General features: G+C 31.7%; 1 protein-coding gene across 1 annotated transcript; it reads left to right on the plus strand.

The window, feature by feature from the left end:
* Window positions 1–127: 127 nt before the first annotated feature.
* Window positions 128–18,418, plus strand: LOC143242351 (uncharacterized). Its single transcript, XM_076485709.1, has 8 exons — window positions 128–208; window positions 6,316–6,516; window positions 7,237–7,309; window positions 7,671–7,741; window positions 8,020–8,079; window positions 16,630–16,742; window positions 17,496–17,581; window positions 18,281–18,418. The coding sequence occupies exons 1-6, from the start codon at window positions 128–130 to the stop codon at window positions 16,657–16,659; spliced, it is 516 nt and encodes a 171-aa protein (XP_076341824.1). The 3' UTR covers window positions 16,660–16,742; window positions 17,496–17,581; window positions 18,281–18,418.
* The last annotated feature ends 1,236 nt before the right edge of the window (window positions 18,419–19,654 follow it).

Here is a 19,654-nt window from a genome sequence, read left to right on the forward strand (position 1 = left end):
GTTTTTCATGAAGACTAGAAATTAGTCTAAACACTTTTTGTAAACTCTTGAATATGTTTTGTTAGAAGGAAATAGAATTGAAATATGTGGTTTTAGATATTTTTGAATGCATGTCTTCTAGGCTAAAATGCTTGCTGAGATGGACGAAGAGTTTGGTGTTGGGGCCTTAGTTGAAGGTGAATTTAAAGAAATGAAAGCATCAGTAAAGGTATGGTTCTGATGGAGCTTACTGTATCAGTAGAGGTATGGTTCTGATGTAGCTTACTGTATCAGTAAAGGTATGGTTCTGATGTAGCTTACTGTATCAGTAAAGGTATGGTTCTGATGTAGCTTACTGTATCAGTAAAGGTATGGTTCTGATGTAGCTTACTGCATCAGTAAAGGTATGGTTCTGATGTAGCTTACTGCATCAGTAGAGGTATGGTTTTGATGTAGCTTACTGTATCAGTAGAGGTATGGTTCTGATGTAGCTTACAGACAACACTGTATGTGTTGTCTTTATTTTTGAAACTCACTTCTGTGTGGTTATTTCATCAAATATTATAACAAGTCATTTATAAAGATTGGTTGCTTCCAAAATCACATGGTGGTAAAAGTTCTGATTCCATTGTTGTATGTGTGTCTGTCTTTAAATTATTTAAGCTTGGTCTTACTTGTGTTTTCTACATGTATGACCTTACACACCTTAGTGATTAGATTACAAAACATAAAACTGATCACCATTTACAGAAACAAGGTTTTTAATTACCTGTGTATGATTTAACCCATGAAAAGACAAATATTGGAAGAATGTAGTTTTGATACAGTACCGTACATACCCTTTATACTCTTGTTCTTTAGATCTGTCCATCAGTGGTCACATTCAGACTCTTTCTTTACCTGAAGATGACTTAGGATGGTTGAAATGTTGTTTGCTCCTTATCAATAATAGTGTTAATACCCATACCACTGGTCTGAGATAGTTTTCTGTCCACTGTAGTTCACACTTAACTTGCATGTGTAACTCTGTGAATAAAACTAATTATCTAACACATCTGATAAAGTAATGTTAATCATCATTTGCAGGAGAAAACTGGTCTGATTTAAGAAATGTTATGCATATATCAATTACTAAATAGTGAACTCTAATAGTGTAATACTTGTTATAATTTGTAAGAAAGTTTGTTTTTTAATTTAAAATTTTATGGAATACTTTTTTGGTTTGGTTTTAGTTTCTTTTTGCTTTGAATGTTCATTACCTTTATATTTCACATGGATGATTTTCTAGTTGGGGTGATGAAGTGGACTTTATTAACGGTTTTATTTCTGTTGGGTAGAACTACACAGTAAAGACCTCCAAGGACTAACGGTTGGCCATGGAGTCAGCGCTTTCAAAGAAGGCAGATCTGTTGTGATGACACTACGTGATAGAGGTGAGCTGTCTGATTACCCAACTTCTTCCCTAGTTAGCAAAAAAATATTGTGAAATATGAGTAAAAACACCAGAGATGAAGCATTGGAAATTAAAGTTAAGTGTTATTTACAATTGATTAATGTAACCAGTGCAATATGAATTAGGCTTAGCATGATCACAGCTGATAGTAGTATAAAGTTCCAGTGTTTTAGAGCAAAGTTTAAGTAAAACAGTGACAAAATGTCATTTTCTGGAATTAGAGAATCTGCCTTTACACAGTATTTTCTAAACTGGGCTTTAGGTGTTACAGTGTTAAGCCTAATGCATAAAACCTTTAGATTTGTTAAATTAACTTACAACTGAAATCTTTGTAGAATAGATGGCAACTGCCTATTGTAGAGACACAAGTATAGAGGATGATGTTTCAAACGTCTTCTGCCTTTCATCTTTGGGTCAGATGACTTTCGAAACATTGTCCTCTATACTTGTGTCTCCATAACAGGCAGTTGCCATCCATTACACAAAGATTCATCATGAATACTGTGACTAAACAATCCATCACAGAATAACTAAAATCATTGCCTTTTAAGGTTGCATGTAAAATCTGTTGTTGTTTTCAGACACCACGACATTTAAGTACTAATGACTTATTAACTCTCTCCACATGGACTTGGTCAGACAAACTGACCATTTAGTGCTTGTTATAATAAGTACTAATGACTTATTAACTGTTTCCACATGGAATTGGTCAGACAAACTGACCATTTAGTGCTTGTTATAATTTCCATACTATAACTTTTAATACATTGTGTGTATGTTTACTAAATTCACCAGACGTTTAGTAAACACTGTTTATCTTTTGTACGTGAAAAATCGCATTTTTTAATAAACTATTTCTATTGAAGATTTCACCATGACCATATAGAATTCTTTCTTTCTTTTTTTTATTAGTTTTAGTAAAAAAGTGTCTTTATGTTAAGATTAAAAATAATCTTTGTCTCAAAAATCTCAGCTTTCATATATATAACCTCTACGACCTACTAAATATAGATAAAACTTTTTTATTCCAGTAAAATATTATATCTGTTGTTACCTTTACCTCAATGATGTGCTTCATTCTGAAGCTTATAGATAAATTATCGTAGTAGAAAAAAACTTGTAAAATCAGAAATAATCAGCTTTGCTCCCCCCTTTTTTTGAGGGTTGTGGGTTCAAATCCCCATCACACCAAACATGCTCGCCCTTTCCACCGTGGGGGTGTTATAATGTGACGGTCAATTCCACTGTTTGTTGGTAAAAGAGTTGGCAGTTGGTGGTGATGATTAGCTGCCTTCCGTCTAGTCTTACACTGCTAAATTATGGACGACTAGCACAGACAGCCCTCGTGTAGCATCTTACACTGCTAAATTAGGGACGACTAGCACAGATATCCCTCGTGTAGTGTCTTACACTGCTAAGTTAGGGATGACTAGCATAGACAGCCCTTGTGTAGCATCTTACACTGTTAAATTACGGATGACTAGCACAGATAGCCCTCGTGTAGCGTCTTACACTGTTAAATTACGGATGACTAGCACAGATAGCCCCTCGTAGCATCTTACACTGTTAAATTATGGACTGACTAGCACAGACATTCCTCGTGTAGTGTCTTACACTGCTAAATTAGGGACGACTAGCACAGATAGCCCTCGTGTAGCATCTTACACTGCTAAATTAGGGATGACTAGCACAGATAGTCCTCTGTAGTGTCTTACACTGTTAAATTAGGAACAGCTAGCACAGATATCCCTTGTGTAGCTTTGTGCAAAATTCAAAAAACAAAACTTGCCCTTTTTTCTTTGATATTGGTCACAATGTTTCAAAATACTTCTCTTAAGAACTTGAACTGCTAAACATTGACCATTTGTTTTCTGTGCTTATTTTATTTTCAGTTACTAAAGTGGAAACCCACTGAAAATATAGCAGTAGATCACTACTTGTGTTAGACTGTTTAGTGACCCGATAATACCCTACTCTCAAAAGCAACAAAGGACGCATGAAAAGATAGCAGACTGACCCCTGCTTCAAGGGCAAGAGGTCTAATGTATAAAATTATGTACACCCTAAAGAGTAATCATACTGCAGTTAGAATCAGTGTAAACATGTATGTTGACAACAGAATATGGAATATCGTGCATATAGTACAGTGTTCACAACAAGAATTCTTCAGAGTAGTAACACGATACTTTGTTGTACGGTTCAGTGCTAATACAATAAACATCACAGTTCTTTGAATTTTAGTAATCCTTTTGGGATGTTTGGAATTTAGCAGCATAGATATACAAAGGTTTTTTTAACATATGCTTATAAAATTCTATTTTTCTTTTCATAATATCGTTATTCATCAACTAATAAAAACTTGGGTTACGGTACTGCTTATTTCACTCATTTGGTTTTAGTTTTACAACCTTTCTATATCTAGTCTTCTTTATAAAACATGACATTATTTTACCTTTCTAAATGCTATGACAAAACATGATATTTAGTTGTCAGGTTTTCAGTGTTGTAGTTTTTGCTTTCATTTTACCTTAGTTTAGACAATTACAATAGAGTAACACACATTCAGTATGTATAACTATGTATTGGTTTACAAAATACAAATATCAAACTATAAAAGGAGTAATATGAAAAATACAGTGAGATTTTAACAGACATACATTATATGTGTTTAAAACAATGAACAATAAATACAAAATACACTGAAAAACAAGAAGTTCATATACTTGCACTTGTATAAAATGTTGCAAACACTAAACCTCACTTATTATTCCGAGTAGCTCTAATAAAACGTAAACTGAACCATGAGATGAGAGCATGTGTTATATGAAACACCAAATTTAATATTCAACATTTTTTCTATATACTTCCTTTTAAATAAGAAATCAAAACATATATTAAATTAAAATGTGAATTTGTAACTACATTTTGGTACCAACTTCATTGGCATAAATGGTAATGAAGGTATGTGATATAATTTTGATAATAACTCTTCCAAAACGTTGTGATAACTGTCCAGGGTGAGTGGGTTATGGTTTTAACTATTGTGCTGCTCAGCTTAGGTTATCAAGGAAATACAAAGAAAATTTTGTCATTCACATGTGGTGACTGATGGCTTTTGTGTGTGTATTTTGACAGCTTGTTTAGTTTGTACATTTTACCACAATATAGACTGAAGTCGAACAGATAAAAGAATTAATATTTGTTGTGTACTATATAGAAAAAAAAAAGATTGTTTCTTGACTTGGATTAGAACCTTAGACCCTTCACATGCCAAGTAAATATTCTATTGACTGCTTTAAATGATTACTATACTGGTACTTACAATTAAGGTGCTTTTTCCAATAACTCAGAATTTCAAATTTTTCCCCTCTTCCAAATAAGGCTTTTTTCTTGGGGTACAGTTAGACACGTTTTTTGTTGTGTTAATGTGATGGTCAGAATTATATTTAAGGTCGAGCAAGAATCCTATTGAATGAGCTAAATGGTTGAGCAATTAACGCTTACTGGTATTAAAGACACTTTGTTAACCTGAAAATGACCTAGGAAGGTCAAAACATTGTTCACTGATTGTCAATAAAAATGTTAATACCCAGAACAGCCATTCTTATATACAGACTGGTTTGCTGTCACTTTGCCAACAGTTGTAAGTTAAGGATAACTATAACTGAATCTTCGGAGTTTTCTACGTTGGTCATTTAGTCCACAAGGTGCTGTTTAGTTTGAAAAATTACCATTTCTATTTGCTAGTTAGAAGTTATTTGTTTGCAGTGTTTAAAGTAGATTTATTCAGAAATATCTGGTAGCTTAACATGCAGATCTACATATAATTTAGGAACTGTTGGTTGTATAACGCTTATGATAGTAGATGTTTCAAACAAAGAAGTGTTATTATGTGTTGCTGACTTTCTGTTTTACAGATGTGTTAGATGAAGGTGAAGATGTTTTAGAAAGTATCAATATTGTGGAGGAAGACAAGGCTTCCAGAAGCGTTGAAAAAATAAGAAAAGAAGCCAGATTATAGACCATATGAAGAACCCGAGTTTGATGAGTTTGGAATTGTAAGATTAGTAGTTTTTAATGTTTATTATAGACCATATGAAGAACCCGAGTTTGATGAGTTTGGAATTGTAAGATTAGTAGTTTTTAATGTTTATTATAGACCATATGAAGAACCCGAGTTTGATGAGTTTGGAATTGTAAGATTAGTAGTTTTTAATGTTTATTATAGACCATATGAAGAACCCGAGTTTGATGAGTTTGGAATTGTAAGATTAGTAGTTTTAATGTTTATTATAGACCATATGAAGAACCGAGTTTGATGAGTTTGGAATTGTAAGATTAGTAGTTTTAATGTTTATTATAGACCATATGAAGAACCCGAGTTTGATGAGTTTGGAATTGTAAGATTAGTAGTTTTTAATGTTTATTATAGACCATATGAAGAACCCGAGTTTGATGAGTTTGGAATTGTAAGATTAGTAGTTTTTAATGTTTATTATAGACCATATGAAGAACCCGAGTTTGATGAGTTTGGAATTGTAAGATTAGTAGTTTTTAATGTTTATTATAGACCATATGAAGAACCCGAGTTTGATGAGTTTGGAATTGTAAGATTAGTAGTTTTTAATGTTTATTATAGACCATATGAAGAACCGAGTTTGATGAGTTTGGAATTGTAAGATTAGTAGTTTTAATGTTTATTATAGACCATATGAAGAACCCGAGTTTGATGAGTTTGGAATTGTAAGATTAGTAGTTTTAATGTTTATTATAGACCATATGAAGAACCCGAGTTTGATGAGTTTGGAATTGTAAGATTAGTAGTTTTAATGTTTATTATAGACCATATGAAGAACCGAGTTTGATGAGTTTGGAATTGTAAGATTAGTAGTTTTAATGTTTATTATAGACCATATGAAGAACCCGAGTTTGATGAGTTTGGAATTGTAAGATTAGTAGTTTTTAATGTTTATTATAGACCATATGAAGAACCCGAGTTTGATGAGTTTGGAATTGTAAGATTAGTAGTTTTTAATGTTTATTATAGACCATATGAAGAACCCGAGTTTGATGAGTTTGGAATTGTAAGATTAGTAATTTTTAATGTTTATTGCTTGTTTGGTGTCTGTTTTTATTACTAATATTGTTTGTTGTTAAGCACAAAACTACACAATGATCTGTGTGTGTGCCATAATTACTGTGGATATTGAAATTCAGTTTTTAGTATTATATGCTGAATCACTGGTAGGCCGGTTAACTACAATCTTAGTTTTTATTCTGTAGGGGCTTTGAGATATTCAAAGAATAAATTCTTTTACATGCTATGATTTTAAAATAAATTTTTGAAAGTTAGATAAGAGGTGCTCTATATATGTAAAAATGTTTAAATAAATGGTTGTATGTTTAATGAAAGAACTTAACACATTAAGTCCAGCTGCCTTTTGATACAACAGTCTATTATATTTTGGGCTGTTTGAAATGTGCAAATAGTATCATGATTTTTATGAAAAATTACATTGCATTCTGTCAGATATCTAATAGGCTAATATTAACAGATTGACAAAAACTTGTGTATCAGCAGTTTGCCACCTTCTAGCTGTGATGGAGATGATGGAACAACTTATTACATCTTGAAATATTTAGGTGTTAAGTCACTGGACACCGATTTTTGTTAATTTGCATTTGAAATTTCTTGTTATTGAGCTCAAACTGGTGCACTCAGTTCTGTTATAGCTTTGTTTGTGTGCTTGGGTTTTTATTGTGATGTAATTTGTACTTGGAATGGTTCTTTTAAAAAACTTTAGGTAAAAAAGAAATCTATCTTGTCAAAATATGATGAAGAACTTGAAGGTCCAAAGAAGGAACTGTTCAAAATTGGTAAGTTGTTTCACCCAGTAACTAAAGATGAAAGGTTTGCATGATTTAGCTACAGTGAAGCAAAAAAATGAGAAGAGAATATATAAGTTAGGGTTAGTTGTTTCTGTTTTAAGTCTGGAGAAGATTAACTGTTGTTTTAATAAATATTGGAACCATTAAAAAAAAATGTAAAAAGTTTAATATTTTCAAGTTAGTTTTACATACCTTGTCTGTTCAAGTCTCTCTGTGTTTGTTGTGCTGTGTTAGTTGCAGTGTGTAGAGAGCATGCGTACGTTTTGAGTAACTGTATGCAAAATAATTGTTTTCATCAGGATTCTACAAGATTAAGTGGTAACTGTTTTCTTATCGTGTTTTTCTTCAGGATGTACAAGTACAGGCGACAGAGAAAAAGAACTGGAACTTATCAGGTTAAAGCTAAAACAACAACAAGGAGTAAGTTACACTTTACAAGTTTGCTCTTAAAAATGATAAGTCTGTATATGTTACCATATATAGAATGTAATGTACATAGAAAAATTTGAAAATTAAAAATCTTTTTCTGAAACCTCATATTTTGTATATTTTAGTAGTATTTGCACATTAAAACTTTAACTGAAGTGTTAAATGTGTCAGATACATTTTGTTTTCTGATATCACACTAACATTGAACATTATAAGTAGCACCTAAAACTATACCTAAATTTGAATTTCTGTTTATTTAATTTTTCCAGACATCTCTAGACTTACCAGCTTTGAAACTAGCCTCGGAATATTACACGGATGAAGAAATGGTCAGTATATGTTATGAATGTCCTGGTTGTGTTGTAGGAGAACATTTAATATTTATGTGAATTACTCGACTGTTTTAAAACTAGCCTGACGACTCTACACGGTGAGAGCAAAGGCTCAGTAATTCTTCTTCAATGGGCATATTTTTCTGAGCATGTTTCAAGGTTTTAGTGAGTTGTATTCAAAATTTAATTTAAAATCCACAAGTTCCATCTAGTGTGAGAATTGTGATGTTTGCTTTCTACATATCTCCTCTTTAATTTATTTATCACCCCTCTCAGAAGTACAATATTTAATAGTCTTCAGTCTTATTTGATTACATAGCCAGGAAATAAACATTCCACCCCCTCTTGCCACACCCATCTGTCACACATCTTCTTTCAGAAATAGCCAGTACTTTTATTTCTTATTTAATACTATGCTATTTATAACCAGTAGAAAGCCAAGGTTTTCATCTGTCAAATGACATATATTCTCTACAGTGAATTGTCAGTTTTGCTTTCAGTTCAAGTTTGTTTCCCATCATATAATGTAATGGCTCTTGTCACATAGCTTGAAAGCCAGAACAATCATCATAGTTACGGGACATTGCTTTTCCTTTACACATTGTTATTTAATTTAATAAAATTGTTTGGTGCAATACTACCATTAGTATAAAATGTTTGGTTAAGAGTCATCAACAGTTGACAATAAAAACAACAGAAGATAAGTACTTTATTTCTTGTTTTCATGTGTATTCTTTAGTTATTACTACAAAAGTAACTAAAATGTACAAATAGGAAACTATTTAGGATAGATTAGGTGAAATAAATAATAAACACTTTTCACAAGGTGTGCTCTTGAGTAGCTCATGCATTATGTAAGTCAGTGCCAATTTTTTGAGTTGAATCTTCTGAAGTTATTTACATAATATAAGGGCATGAACAGTAGTTAGACAGGGTTCAAAGTCACCAAAAGAAAAAAAATTTAAGTTGATGTATCCTAATATGAGTTTATAAAATTATTTAGGATAAACAAATGTTATTTTTTCTTACAATTTGAAGTAATTCTGGAAATTAACAAAGGGTAATTTATATTTTTTAGTCAAGTTCCCCAACCTTGTATAAAGGTAAGGTAGACATATCTTTTGAAATAACTATGGTGGTCATGGGATCTTAAGTGTGTTCTCAATTTATTGTCTATAACTATGGTGGTCATGGGATCTTAAGTGTGTTCTCAATTTATTGTCTATAACTATGGTGGTCATGGGATCTTAAGTGTGTTCTCAATTTATTGTCTATAACTATGGTGGCCATGGGATCTTAAGTGTGTTCTCAATTTATTGTCTATAACTATGGTGGCCATGGGATCTTAAGTGTGTTCTCAATTTATTGTCTATAACAATGGTGGTCATGGGATCTTAAGTGTGTTCTCAATTTATTGTCTATAACTATGGTGGTCATGGGATCTTAAGTGGGTTCTCAATTTATTGTCTATAACTATGGTGGTCATGGGATCTTAAGTGTGTTCTCAATTTATTGTCTATAACTATGGTGGCCATGGGATCTTAAGTGTGTACTCAATTTATTGTCTATAACTATGGTGTTCATGGGATCTTAAGTGTGTTCTCAATTTATTGTCTATAACTATGGTGGCCATGGGATCTTAAGTGTGTACTCAATTTATTGTCTATAACTATGGTGTTCATGGGATCTTAAGTGTGTTCTCAATTTATTGTCTATAACTATGGTGGCCATGGGATCTTAAGTGTGTACTCAATTTATTGTCTATAACTATGGTGTTCATGGGATCTTAAGTGTGTTCTCAATTTATTGTCTATAACTATGGTGGTCATGGGATCTTAAGTGTGTTCTCAATTTATTGTCTATAACTATGGTGGCCATGGGATCTTAAGTGTGTACTCAATTTATTGTCTATAACTATGGTGTTCATGGGATCTTAAGTGTGTTCTCAATTTATTGTCTATAACTATGGTGGCCATGGGATCTTAAGTGTGTACTCAATTTATTGTCTATAACTATGGTGTTCATGGGATCTTAAGTGTGTTCTCAATTTATTGTCTATAACTATGGTGGTCATGGGATCTTAAGTGTGTTCTCAATTTATTGTCTATAACTATGGTGGCCATGGGATCTTAAGTGTGTACTCAATTTATTGTCTATAACTATGGTGTTCATGGGATCTTAAGTGTGTTCTTAACAAAATCAGAATGAAACCTTTATTGTTTAATGCTAGCAAGGTACAGTAAAACAGTCTTAATGGTTTTGTTTTCAAACAATTATTTCCTATGATCTTTAAAAAAACAACAACATTAACCTGGATTCATTTAGCTTTATATAAAATATGTTCTTTAAAAAAAACAACAACACATTAACCTGTATTCATTTTGCTTTATACAAAGTATGTTCTTTAAAAAACAACAACAACACATTAACCTGAATTCATTTTGCTTTATACAAAGTAGTTACCAAAACGTGGTAACAGATTCAACTGTTGTAAATATAACGAAATAGCCTTCGCTCTTCCCTCCAATACTACAACAGAAATAATCCAAAATGCATCTTTCATAACACAATACTTGTATTTTTACAGAATGCATATTGGTTCTAATTGTGAATCACAATCAAAACAAAATATTAATTAATTTAATACAGTGTGAAAGCTACCAGCCAGATAATTATTGGGCTTAATTAATTAATTAATAAATAGTTTGTCTGTGAGAGAAGAACAACACTTGAAAAAAAAAATCACTAGGGCATTATATGGAAAGATAGTTTTACATGTTAAAAATACATTGTGGTTTGTTACAAGAATCTACTAAATCTTATATTGTGTGATTATATTGTAAAGTCTTCTAGTTATTTATCAACAGTTTTATTTTGTATATCTTTATCTTATATTTTATTGTAAGTATCCTTCTTAAGCATGCCACAACCTTTTTATACATTCTAAATTTAATTAAATCTTAATAGATACAAATAAAGTACCATTGAAATACAGTTAATAAATGAAGTTTGAATATCAGTTAAGTTTTTTCAAACCATCAGTTTTCACCCTAGTGTACAAGAATTGTGGTATTTTCTCTCTACATTTTTCAAACCATCAGTTTTCACTCTAGTGTACGAGAATTGTGGTATTTTCTCTCTACATTTTTCAAACCATCAGTTTTCACTCTAGTGTACGAGAATTGTGGTATTTCCTCTCTACATTTTTCAAACCATCAGTTTTCACTCTAGTGTACAAGAATTGTGGTATTTCCTCTCTACATTTTTCAAACCATCAGTTTTCACTCTAGTGTACAAGAATTGTGGTATTTCCTCTCTACATTTTCAAACCATCAGTTTTCACTCTAGTGTACAAGAATTGTGGTATTTCCTCTCTACATTTTTCAAACCATCAGTTTTTACTCTAGTGTACAAGAATTGTGGTATTTCCTCTCTACATTTTTCAAACCATCAGTTTTCACTCTAGTGTACAAGAATTGTGGTATTTCCTCTACATCTTTCAAACCATCAGTTTTCACTCTAGTGTACAAGAATTGTGGTATTTCCTCTCTACATTTTTCAAACCATCAGTTTTCACTCTAGTGTAACGAGGGTGTGGTATTTCCTCTCTACATTTTTCAAACCATCAGTTTTCACTCTAGTGTAATGAGAATTGTGGTATTTCCTCTCTACATTTTTCAAACCATCAGTTTTTACTCTGGTGTACAAGAATTGTGGTATTTCCTCTCTACATTTTTCAAACCATCAGTTTTTACTCTGGTGTACAAGAATTGTTGTATTTCCTCTCTACGTCTTTCTTTTTCTCTAATTTATTTACCATACCTCCCAGAAGCACAGAATTATAATTACTTATAATATGGTTATTAATCAGGAAAAGCACATTTTTTTAACTTTCAATATTATTTGTTTACAGAGCCAGAAACTAAAAAACCAGGCCTCTCCCTTACCACACCAACTTGTCACATTCTTTGTTTCACAGTTGTTAATAGTTCTGTCTTATGTTTTACACTATGCTGTCTTCTATAGAGAGAATTATACTGAAACTTTATATACCCACTGGAAACACCTTAATGAACTGAGATGAATATTTAACTCCTCATATTGTATATTTAGAAAACCAGAAAAATTCATTGTAGCTACAGTACGTTGTCTGCTGTTTTAAATGTTATCATTGAGTGTTTTTTAGATGCATTACTTAAGCTAAAATTATCTACTGTAGTAGAACAATTGGTATTAAAAAACATGAACAAAAGAGAGGCTTAAGTTACATTGACATTTGAGAGCAGAAACGAACAACAGGTAAATATTATATTTTGTTTTCTGTGCATTTTACTTATTTATTATTTTTATTATTTATTTATTATTATAAAAGTAACTGAAAGGTAAATATGAGAAACTTTTAGGGTGAGATTAGGTAAAAATATTGAAAACAAGTTCTTCAGTATGGATGAGCATTACAGAATTTGGTACTGTAATATTATGAGCTGCATGTTTGCCAAATGATTTACAACTTGTGTGGTAGGATTATTAAACATGGTTCATATTTCAGTAGAATAATAAAATCAAATAAATGCACACTGTTACAAGTTTTAATCTTTTTGGAATGAACAGTTTATGGTTGCATGTTGAAATTCGTGATCTTCCTAGAAAGTAAAACAAAAAATAAAAGATAATTTATATTTATTTAATAATTATTTATGATGGGTTTGAGGTATTTCAAATTGACCTACACTGTACAGAATTAGGGAGAGAAAGTAACAAATGAAATTCTTAAAGCTTTCTGAAATAAAAACTTGATATTTATTTAAGAGGTTTTAAATATTACTAAAGTGAAATCTGTGAATTTTCAGGTGACAAAAAGTATTTTTAATTTTAACATGGAAATGATTATTAATATGGAAAATTTAATACTGTGTGAGAGTTTGACTTCCTCCATTTGCTAAGATATTTTAGAAAACAGAATTGATTAAAACATCTGATTTTGTGTGTGTGTGTGTGTGTGTGTACAATAGATGTGTAATGATTTCTGAAAGCTTGCAAAATTTTGTGAAGATGTGCAACAAAATATTATTGATTACTTTGTTGTGGTTATGTATTAGGTGCAATGCACCTAACTGTCATGGAAGGTGCTAAACAAACAATACTGAATTTCGTACTGTTATACTTGTCATATTTCATAAAATGTCATGGCTTTTGTGATGGCTGTGCCATATGCTGTTGCTGATTTAGATAACTGCACATGGTTGCCACCAGTTTGTTTGTTATGACTAAGTTTAGGATGCATTTGGTGAGGCTGTGTTAACCCATGATGGAGGCTCAGAGACTGAAACATATTTAGTTTAACATTTCAATCTTGAGAAATATTAGTATGTATATAGTTTTACCATGTTAATAAGAAAGAAAAATCATTTATGAAACTAGAGGATGGAAAATGGTAAAGACAGTACACTTATTATGTTTTGATTTTCTCTCCGCGTCCCGAAATAATATTTTAATGTTTTATAATTTCAGTTCATGGCTTGTGGCTATTAAAAAATATGTAAATAAAGTAAAAATCTAGAGATTGGATATTCACCACAATATCTGGCTGGCAAACCTCTACCCTTTAATATGTGCTGTTACATGCCAGATATGTGGCAGAAATAGTGCCGTTACATGCCAGATATGTGGCAGAAATAAAAACCTGCTTTGAATCATTTTATTCACACAAACCAGTACATTTTGTTACATTTCCACACAGGATTAGAAAGCTTTTCCAGTATTGATTTGCATACAAGAAAATATCTTGTTTTTCAATTATAATCATGTGTATTTATAAACTACTTGTGTAAGCTGTGGAATGCATAATGGAAATGTTATTTGCTTAAATTGTGGATTATAAATTATGCAAATAGTTTTATTTATATGCATTGCCAAGGTTTAAAATAAATAACAAACATGAGTACTGTCCTTTCTGTAAGATAAATATATCAGTACTTATTGTTGTGAAAGTTTTATAAACTTTCTGGTTTCTCTGTATAAAATTTTCTATGAATTATGTGTTTTGATATGATTCGGTCCTTTCTGGTTTCTCTGTATAAAATTTTCTATGAATTATGTGTTTTGATATGATTTCGGTCCTTTCTGGTTTCTCTGTATAAAATTTTCTATGAATTATGTGTTTTGATATGACTTCGGTCCTTTCTGGTTTCTCTGTATAAAATTCTCTATGAATTATGTGTTTTGATATGACTTCGGTCCTTTCTGGTTTCTCTGTATAAACTTTTCTATGAATTATGTGTTTTGATATGACTTCGGTCCTTTCTGGTTTCTCTGTATAAAATTTTCTATGAATTATGTGTTTTGATATGACTCGGTCCTTTCTGGTTTCTCTGCATAAACTTTTCTATGAATTATGTGTTTTGATATGACTTCGGTCCTTTCTGGTTTCTCTGCATAAACTTTTCTATGAATTGTGTGTTTTGATATGACTTCGGTCCTTTCTGGTTTCTCTGCATAAACTTTTCTATGAATTGTGTGTTTTGATATGATTTCGGTCCTTTCTGGTTTCTCTGCATAAACTTTTCTATGAACTGTGTGTTTTGATATGACTTCGGTCCTTTCTGGTTTCTCTGTATAAACTTTTCTATGAATTATGTGTTTTGATATGATTTCGGTCCTTTCTGGTTTCTCTGTATAAAATTTTCTATGAATTATGTGTTTTGATATGACTTCGGTCCTTTCTGGTTTCTCTGTATAAAATTTTCTATGAATTATGTGTTTTGATATGATTTCGGTCCTTTCTGGTTTCTCTGTATAAACTTTTCTATGAATTATGTGTTTTGATATGACTTCGGTCCTTTCTGGTTTCTCTGTATAAACTTTTCTATGAATTATGTGTTTTGATATGACTCGGCCCTTTCTGGTTTCTCTGTATAAACTTTTCTATGAATTATGTGTTTTGATATGACTCGGTCCTTTCTGGTTTCTCTGTATAAACTTTTCTATGAATTATGTGTTTTGATATGACTCGGCCCTTTCTGGTTTCTCTGTATAAACTTTTCTATGAATTATGTGTTTTGATATGACTCGGTCCCTTCTGGTTTCTCTGTATAAACTTTTCTATGAATTATGTGTTTTGATATGACTCGGTCCTTTCTGGTTTCTCTGTATAAAATTTTCTATGAATTATGTGTTTTGATATGACTCGGTCCTTTCTGGTTTCTCTGTATAAAATTTTCTATGAATTATGTGTTTTGATATGACTCGGTCCTTTCTGGTTTCTCTGCATAAACTTTTCTATGAATTATGTGTTTTGATATGACTCGGTCCTTTCTGGTTTCTCTGTATAAACTTTTCTATGAATTATGTGTTTTGATATGACTCGGTCCTTTCTGGTTTCTCTGTATAAAATTTTCTATGAATTATGTGTTTTGATATGACTTCGGTCCTTTCTGGTTTCTCTGCATAAAATTTTCTATGAATTATGTGTTTTGATATGACTTCGGTCCTTTCTGGTTTCTCTGTATAAAATTTTCTATGAATTATGTGTTTTGATATGACTCGGTCCCTTCTGGTTTCTCTGTATAAACTTTTCTATGAATTATGTGTTTTTATATGACTCGGTCCTTTCTGGTTTCTCTGTATAAACTTTTCTATGAATTATGTGTTTTGATATGATTTCGGTCCTTTCTGGTTTCTCTGTATACAATTTTCTATGAATTATGTGTTTTGATATGACTTCGGTCCTTTCTGGTTTCTCTGCATAAACTTTTCTATGAATTATGTGTTTTGATATGACCTCGGTCCTTTCTGGTTTCTCTGTATAAACTTTTCTATGAATTGTGTGTTTTGATATGACTCGGTCCTTTCTGGTTTCTCTGTATAAACTTTTCTATGAATTATGTGTTTTGATATGATTTCGGTCCTTTCTGGTTTCTCTGCATAAAATTTTCTATGAATTATGTGTTTTGATATGACTTCGGTCCTTTCTGGTTTCTCTGTATAAACTTTTCTGTGAATTATGTGTTTTGATATGACTTCGGTCCCTTCTGGTTTCTCTGTATAAACTTTTCTATGAATTATGTGTTTTGATATGACTCGGTCCCTTCTGGTTTCTCTGTATAAACTCTTCTATGAATTATGTGTTTTGATATGACTTCGGTCCTTTCTGGTTTCTCTGTATAAACTTTTCTATGAATTATGTGTTTTGATATGACTTCGGTCCTTTCTGGTTTCTCTGTATAAACTTTTCTATGAATTATGTGTTTTGATATGACTCGGTCCTTTCTGGTTTCTCAGCATCCTTAGAAATGAGTGATGTAAAAATGAATGAAACTACAAAATTTCAAACTGTTGGTATAATAAATAGTGGAGGCTAGTTACAACCTTTCTTTAGGATATGCTATGTACAGTGTTGTCTGTATTATTCTCAAATTAAAGATCTTGAATGTATGAAGTAGAACAGAATTATTGTATTTGTCTCCTGTTAGAATGCAGCAGTTAAGCTAGTATCTGTTACTTTTGTTCTTTGTGTGTTATATTCATAGGAACTTCCTGATTCCTCAGGTGCGGTTCAGAAAGTCCAAAAGAAAGTGAGAAAAGTCGTAAGCGGGAATTCTAAAGCCAGGCGATTTGCTACCACTTCCAGAACAGACTTTAACCAGTCACTCGGGGTCAACGTAAGAACATTCACATTTAAGAGAAGTGTAAATATGCCTTTAAGATGACACAAAAAAAATTCTGTAACTGATAGAAAGTCGAATCTTCACAAGTATCAGATGTAACCGAGTTTAATTGAATGTTAATCAAGCATCTTTATTTTTACAGTAATTTTCTTCCGTAAATCATCTGGAGACTTCTAAGGATAGACAGTTAACTTGGTTAAATTATCTATAAGCATTTATTAAATGTGTAATTATTACATCGAATGAGCAGTTAAATGAAATTATGGTCAAACACTAATGGCCCAAAAAATGAGTGTTTCCAGTAGGTATGTTTTTATTCCAGGTAATCAAAATATTGACATTATGAGTATTTCATTTATAAAAGGTTATTCATCTTGATCAGTTAGCATCAAGACTTACAAAAATTATCAACCAATGAAAACATGTCTTTCATTATCACCATTCTAAGTTTCTTGTGAGAACAATCAATTAGTTTTATGTATTCAATTAATATGCTTAACGATTATTGTTGTTTAAGATTTGTAACACAAAATTAATTTGTGGATTTCTCCGTGGACTTTTCGTTATGGTAAAATACTTTTAATGTGAAGTCCAGGTATAATTCTACTAGCCCAACTATTACTTACTTTTGCCCTATATTACATCTACATATAGGAAGTGAAATAATAATTGTGATGCATGTGTGTTTACACTGACAAAGAAACTATTTAAATGCAGTAAGTTCTTGTCCACTTTCATAACATCCAGATCTGTAGATCAAGAGTCCGTATTAGAAGCAGAAGATGACAGTAAGAAAGGAGAAGATGTGGAAATAGATGAAGCTGAATATAGTGGTAATTAATTAGATATCTAAGCTACTTATGATGATTTATTTGAAATAACTTTTAACACTAATGAATATAAGATTCCTCGTAATGTGATTAAGAATCGATGCTTTCTCATCTATATATGAATAAAACTTTCATCATTTTTCCTTTTTTAACTCAAGTGTTGTTTATTTAACAATACCTTTATTCTGCCAGTTTTGTAACACCATAGGTTACTCTTAAGTATAAAAAATTTGTTCTCAGTGATTTTAAAGGTTCTATAAAGTTATCCACAGTAATAGATGTATCTTAAGTTTAATATTGATAGCTGTATTATTTAGAACAGATTTGTACAATGGAGAGCGGCTTGTAATAAAATCAGTCCAATAAAGAAAGATTCACTAAGTAAGGAACAGTTTTTGTTTTATGTATTCAAATCGAAGTGAAACCATCTCAAATTAATTTGTATAATTTTTTTCTTTAAAGAATGTTCAATTATAAATTACTTGTATGTAATTTCTGGCATCAGTTAAGGTATTTTAGGTAAGTTTACAAATTGGAACAAGTTTCTTTTCATAGAATGTCATACATTTGCTGCAGCAGATCAGATCGTTTCACAAAATTAACAATATTTCAAAAGGTAAAGACTTTGTAAGGCAAAATCCTGGCATATAAAAAAATCTACACTAGAGCTTTTATTTTAAAATGTTTCAAATTTATAAACAGAAATAGTTGGCCCAGAAGAAGATTTGACTGGAGTGTTTGTTGAAGAGGGACCATGCTGAATCAGAACTTCAGTCTGCCTTGAACAAAGCTCGTAGAAAGCTGAAACAGAAGGAGTCTCTTAATACAGGAATAGAAAAGGCAAACATAATAACCATTCTGGATTTCTTTACAGCATGCTCTTTCAAGCTTTAGTCTTACTTTGTGATGAGGTAACATGTGATGAAAACCTAGTGTTTCATTCTTGAAGTACTACATAATAACCATTCTCGATTTGTTTACAGCATGCCATACTCTTTCTAGCTTTAGTCTTACTTTGTGATGAGGTAGCGTGTGGTGAAAACCTAGTGTTTCATTCTTGAAGTACTACATAATAACATTCTGGATTTGTTTACAGCATACTCTTTCAAGCTTTAGTCTTACTTTGTGATGAGGTAACGTGTGGTGAAAACCTAATGTTTCATTCTTGAAGTACTACATAATACCATTCTGGATTTGTTTACAGCATGCCATACTCTTTCAAGCTTTAGTCTTACTTTGTGATGAGGTAGCGTGTGGTGAAAACCTAGTGTTTCATTCTTGAAGTACTACATAATAGCATTCTGGATTTGTTTACAGCATACTCTTTCAAGCTTTAGTCTTACTTTGTGATGAGGTAGCGATGTGGTGAAAACCTAGTGTTTCATTCTTGAAGTACTACATGATACCATTCTGGATTTGTTTACAGCATACTCTTTCAAGCTTTAGTCTTACTTTGTGATGAGGTAACATGTGGTGAAAACCTAGTGTTTCATTCTTGAAGTACTACATAATAACATTCTGGATTTGTTTACAGCATGCTCTTTCAAGCTTTAGTCTTACTTTGTGATGAGGTAACATGTGGTGAAAACCTAGTGTTTCATTCTTGAAGTACTACATAATAACATTCTGGATTTGTTTACAGCATACTCTTTCAAGCTTTAGTCTTACTTTGTGATGAGGTAACGTGTGGTGAAAACCTAATGTTTCATTCTTGAAGTACTACATAATAGCATTCTGGATTTGTTTACAGCATACTCTTTCAAGCTTTAGTCTTACTTTGTGATGAGGTAACGTGTGGTGAAAACCTAGTGTTTCATTCTTGAAGTACTACATGATACCATTCTGGATTTGTTTACAGCATACTCTTTCAAGCTTTAGTCTTACTTTGTGATGAGGTAACATGTGGTGAAAACCTAGTGTTTCATTCTTGAAGTACTACATAATAACATTCTGGATTTGTTTACAGCATGCTCTTTCAAGCTTTTGTCTTACTTTGTGATGAGGTAACGTGTGGTGAAAACCTAGTGTTTCATTCTTGAAGTACTACATAATACCATTCTGGATTTGTTTACAGCA

Source organism: Tachypleus tridentatus, unplaced genomic scaffold (assembly GCF_004210375.1).
Source record: "Tachypleus tridentatus isolate NWPU-2018 unplaced genomic scaffold, ASM421037v1 Hic_cluster_2, whole genome shotgun sequence".
In the NCBI taxonomy this organism is placed as follows: Eukaryota; Metazoa; Arthropoda; class Merostomata; order Xiphosura; family Limulidae; genus Tachypleus; species Tachypleus tridentatus.

Excerpts from the sequence above, each read along its gene's own strand:
- LOC143242351 (XM_076485709.1), top strand. The coding sequence starts at position 128 with ATGCTTGCTGAGATGGACGAAGAGTTTGGTGTTGGGGCCTTAGTTGAA. Across the intron at positions 6,517-7,236 it reads AGTTTGATGAGTTTGGAATT|GTAAAAAAGAAATCTATCTT; the intron begins GTAAGATTAGTA and ends AAAAAACTTTAG. Across the intron at positions 7,742-8,019 it reads AGCTAAAACAACAACAAGGA|ACATCTCTAGACTTACCAGC; the intron begins GTAAGTTACACT and ends TAATTTTTCCAG.